General features: G+C 43.8%; 1 protein-coding gene across 5 annotated transcripts in view; it reads left to right on the top strand.

Moving 5' to 3' along the window:
* Window positions 1-585: 585 nt before the first annotated feature.
* Window positions 586-4,580, top strand: part of GARNL3 (GTPase activating Rap/RanGAP domain like 3) — a 43,734-nt gene continuing 39,739 nt past the window's right edge. For 4 of the 5 annotated variants that reach the window (XM_027688006.1, XM_027688008.1, XM_027688007.1 and 1 more), the window contains exon 1: window positions 586-772. In XM_027688006.1, the coding sequence (XP_027543807.1) occupies window positions 717-772 (56 nt within the window). In that variant the 5' untranslated portion in view covers window positions 586-716. Of the gene's footprint in view, window positions 773-1,287; window positions 1,486-4,580 lie in introns of those variants that run through there. The other variant, XM_027688005.1, reaches the window with a different exon arrangement.

Here is a 4,580-nt window from a genome sequence, read left to right as displayed (position 1 = left end):
TTAAGAGAATGCTATTGTGGCACTTCTAATTTATTAGTTCTAAGTAAACTGGATTTGATAGTAAAATATTTTTTATATTGGATCTGTGCATGTACTATGATGACTGCCTTTTCTCAGTATCCAGTACAATGCCACCGAGATATGTCTCGTAGTCCTTTGCTTTTCATCTGGCAGGAAAGTAGTGCACTAGTGCACTTTTAGTTGTGTAGTGTGAATGGAAATCGTTCTAGTGTGGCATCTTAAGGGCAGCATTGGACAGTAAACCTGACCTATGCACTTGGCCATCTTGAAGCTGACTAGTTTCTGCTACTTTCAGGCATACCGAATAGGCGTGCTTTCTATGGAAAACTCTCAGCAGGCGTCTGAAATTACGTTACACCTTTACGTTTCGGAAGCTGGCGCTCGGGAGGGGCTCTGCTGCGGGCCCGGCCCCTCAAGGCGGTGCCGGCCGAGGCCCTTCGCTGCACAGGGGCGCGGGGCTGCAGTTCCCGGCGGCGGCCAGGCCGCTCGCTCGCAGCCCGGGACTACATCTCCCAGCGGGCCCTGCGGCGGCGCCGCGCCTGACGCGCCGTGGGAGGGGCCGTAGGGACGAGGCGGGCGCGCGGGACCGTGCGCCGGGAGCGGGATGTGCGCGTCGAGGTCCCGGCGCCTCTCCCGCGCGGGACGGAGTCGCGGGAGCGACGCTGGAGGGGTGAGGTCTCCGTCTGGCCGCCCGCATGGAGCTGAGCAGCGCAGAGGCGGCATCCACCCGGTTCCTCGGCCTCACTCAGCGGTACCGGAGGCGGGGGCTGAGCTCGGGCGGGGCGCGGCGCGGTGCGGACCCGCCCTGGCCGTGGTGGAGAGGCGGTGCTTTGCCTCCACCGGCCGGGGCCGGAGGGGCCGCGCGAACGGGCGGGCGGCCCTCGGGCAGCGCAGCGGCGGGAGCCCCCGAGCTGCTGCAGGTGGCGTGAGCGGAGTCGGACGAGTGTCTTCGGAGTCCGTTTCGGAGCTTATTCAGCGTTGCCCTCGCGCAAGCAGATACCACTAGGATATCTCTGCAATTATCCGATTGCTGAGTGCGCTTGTACCTGTGACTGCTTCTTAGATGAAAATAGATTGATCCATACTGGCAAGTAGACATGTGGAATGTGAGGAGAAGGGCGAACCAGAAGGCACGCACGCTGTGTCGTTGTGATCACACAGGTGCAATCTGCAAACCCGCTCCCTTCTGCCACTACCCTTCCGCCCCTAATTAAAGTGCTTTCCAGTGTCGAACTCCTAAAAGCCGAAACTTGTGATTTGACACTAGGGTCCTAAAACCGTCTAGATTTAGATCAGCAAATATGTTTATGCTTTGTTGTTCAACTTTCAGGACTGTTGAAGTTTGTAGGAGCTTCTGTTGAAATGGGAGGAAGCTAGTCCTGTCTCCTCTTGGTCGTTACTCTTCGTTTATACAACAGCACCTGTTTCTAGACAAATGGGAGAGAGAGGTGCAGTGTACCTTAGGTGCTGTACAAATGCGTGTGAGCTAATTTTTTTCATGTCAGTAAAGGGTCATCTGTATTTAAACACTTTGCAATATAAGTAAATTTTAAATTAAGTCAGAGTGATCTGAGCCACTGAGGAATAACCTCTTCGGTGCTGGCAGTTCACCTTAATAGGATAAAAACTACTCTAAAACTGTCATAACTGGAGCAACAGTTTTTCTGATGTAGTAGATCAGGTCCGGACTGAGAAAGGATGTAATTCAATGAGAAAGATTAATATAAACAGTTGATGTTAATCACAGTGTGTTTTTTAAATTAGCTGATGTGATGTGTCAAGAGAGTTGAGTACAAATCATGGTGGTAACCATGAACGGAAAGCCAAAGAGGTACGCAGGCAAGAATTCATTAGGGAGTATATGCACTTACGCAAATAGCGTGATAATGTAAATCTTACCTATGCGTAAATTGAGGCTAAGATGCCTAGCTTTCATGAGGTTGTCTGTGTAGCGTTTATGTTGGTGTGAGATTCTGCTTTGATTACTTGATAGAAAGGAGATGACACTTTTGATATGAAGTAGTCAGGTTGAGAAGAAGCAGAGATTAGCTACTGGGTATAATTCTGATTTTTAAAAGGACTACTAGTGTGTTTGAAAGTTAGGTATGTTTTCGGTAGCTTGGGGACACAAATGGATTAGAATATTAATATTAAAACACTTGTTTTAATCGTTTGTTCAGATATACTCCAGGTTTTTTAATTAGTGAGAGCAGTGTGAGAAAAATGCTTTTAATACCAGAAGGTATGGTTTGTGACAAGACACTGTATTTCCTCAAGTCATTGGAGTGCAGTTTGTGGAGAGGATTGGTCCATAAACCTTTCTGATGCACAAACTGTTCTTCAAGTGTTCTCTGAGCTTGTCTGTATTTTCCCTCTGTATCATGCGGTCTGAGAAAACAGATTATTTCTCCAATGAAACTTGCTTGTTCCTCATGTTCTCCGCATCATTTGATGAATATACCCTGTCTCTCTAGGTCTGTGAATTTATGTCACCTTGGTAGGAATAGATCTTAGGCATTTGGGCTGGGATGGAGTCCTGTGGATTCACCTTACAAGGCATGCGTGGTTATCACATCTTTCTTTTTCACCTGTGTCACCATAAATGTCTGTGACTGTGAGATTGCACTAGAGGCTGGCTGTGGTATTGCGGTAACTCATCTCAAGACCTGATGAATAGTGATGTGAAGCCTCTTCCAGTTTCCTTGCAGAATGTGACAGTGCTGTCTCCTTGTTATTTTATATATACTGCTCCTGTCCGCATGCTTATCGTCTCTGTGCTTATCATTGTGTATAGAACTCTAATACAGCCCTGCTCTGTGTCATTCTGTCACCAGCAAAGCTGATGAAATGTGAAATGTTGGAGTATGTTGGAGTGCCTCCTAAAGGCAACTATTTTATACCTTGACATTATGGAAATGTTTAAAAGAAAATCTAATAACCATACTGAAATTATTTAGATAAAAAGGGTTTCTTTGAGAACCTAGAATTGAGGATATATTTGTATGGTAGGGAATATAGTTTGTAGACATCACACCAGTTGTGAAGAGCTCTGTATTTCTAAGTACAGATAAACCACAAGTTTGTATATCAGTGGGTTTCCTTCAACATCCTCTCTCTCATGGTCATCAGGGAGTCTTTATGGTGAGCTTTTCTTTGAACTAATCTGTCTCCAGAATTTTGCTAGAAGAAATGTTGAGAGCACCTGAGAGTGTTTTTTCCATGTTGAGGGGGAAAAAAAAAAAAGATTTTTATGTAGCAACCCCAACTTAACTCTGCACCTCGCTTTGTCTGTTGTTTTGACTCTCTGGTTGGGAAATGTTACTGCAGTAGTCATTGTTGGTGTGTATCTTGATCTTAATTCAGATCAGACCAGGCTCTTTACTTTGGCACTTTGTATTTCTGAGTAATGGTTTTCATGTCATGTCTTTCTTTAACTCAATAGCCACTATTTTGTTACATTAGCGCATACATGTGTTGTATGCCAAAGCCATTTCTTATTTCTATGCCCTGTGTTTGGGTTTGAATACTCGTTTCGTGTTTTAGTTTTTAAAGCTTTTTGTTAGCTGCTGACTTTGTTATCTCTGCAGCATTAATATGCTCAGATCTTAGCATGCTTTTTTCTGAGAGTTTGACTTTCACTCAGCTAAAATATCACCAAAATAAGATATAGGACTTAGATTGTGTATCCAGATAGTTCTCAAATGCCTCCATAACTCCGTGGCTTTATCATGCAGGTAATTCACAAGATGGCATTTTCCCCTGGTTTCATGTGTTTTGAAGGTAGCTTTACCACAAGGCAGAAAGTAGTTCAGTTTTATAAAGCTCAGCTTGCTTTTTCTGCTGCTTTGTGGAGCTGTTGCATGACTGATGACAATGACAAATTATCTAGGTGGAGATGGTTCCATTCCAAACACCATAGGCCAGATACTCTTTGTGATGACTTTCTAATTTGTATTATATTTGTGTTTGGGATTGTCCAGATGTCTGCCAGCAGTACTGACAGTGCCAAGTATTTATTGATCTGATTTGCTTTTACAGTGGTTTCTAAGGCAACTAGCACACCTAGTCACAAAAACAGATTTTGTAGAAGAAAAGGAGCACACAAAAAAATGCTAGTGCTACTATGATTAACTGGTTCTGTAAAAGTAAAACGTATGAAGATGTTACATGAAAATTTAGATATTTCTTCTGCTTATTGATGTAACATTACAATTTATAGTACTGATAATTCTCAGAAAATTTTATCTCATGTTGCTAGATGGAGGGTTTCTTCTTGTTTCACTTGGTTGGGGGGTTTTTCCATTAAAACTAAATAACTTTATTTTTATAACTGCTGACAGAAGGGAGAACTGTAAGTTTGGAATATGATGGAGGGGTTGATCTGCTGGCCTTGGTACAGTCTGGGTAATCAAGGTCTATGTTAAATTTCCACCTGCATCTTTATTTAGCTTGTATTTGTAACATGTATATCTCCATTGCAAAGGCAAGAGGCTTAGTGTTTGTAGTTAGAGGAGGTGGTGCTTAATGTGATATGATGGTATGAGATTATATGTGATAAT

The sequence above is a fragment of the Neopelma chrysocephalum genome, unplaced genomic scaffold (assembly GCF_003984885.1).
Source record: "Neopelma chrysocephalum unplaced genomic scaffold, ASM398488v2 Primary Assembly neopelma1_74, whole genome shotgun sequence".
Taxonomy (NCBI): Eukaryota; Metazoa; Chordata; class Aves; order Passeriformes; family Pipridae; genus Neopelma; species Neopelma chrysocephalum.
The sequence above is the reverse complement of the archived record's forward strand: the minus strand, read 5'-3'. Positions and strand labels throughout refer to the sequence as shown.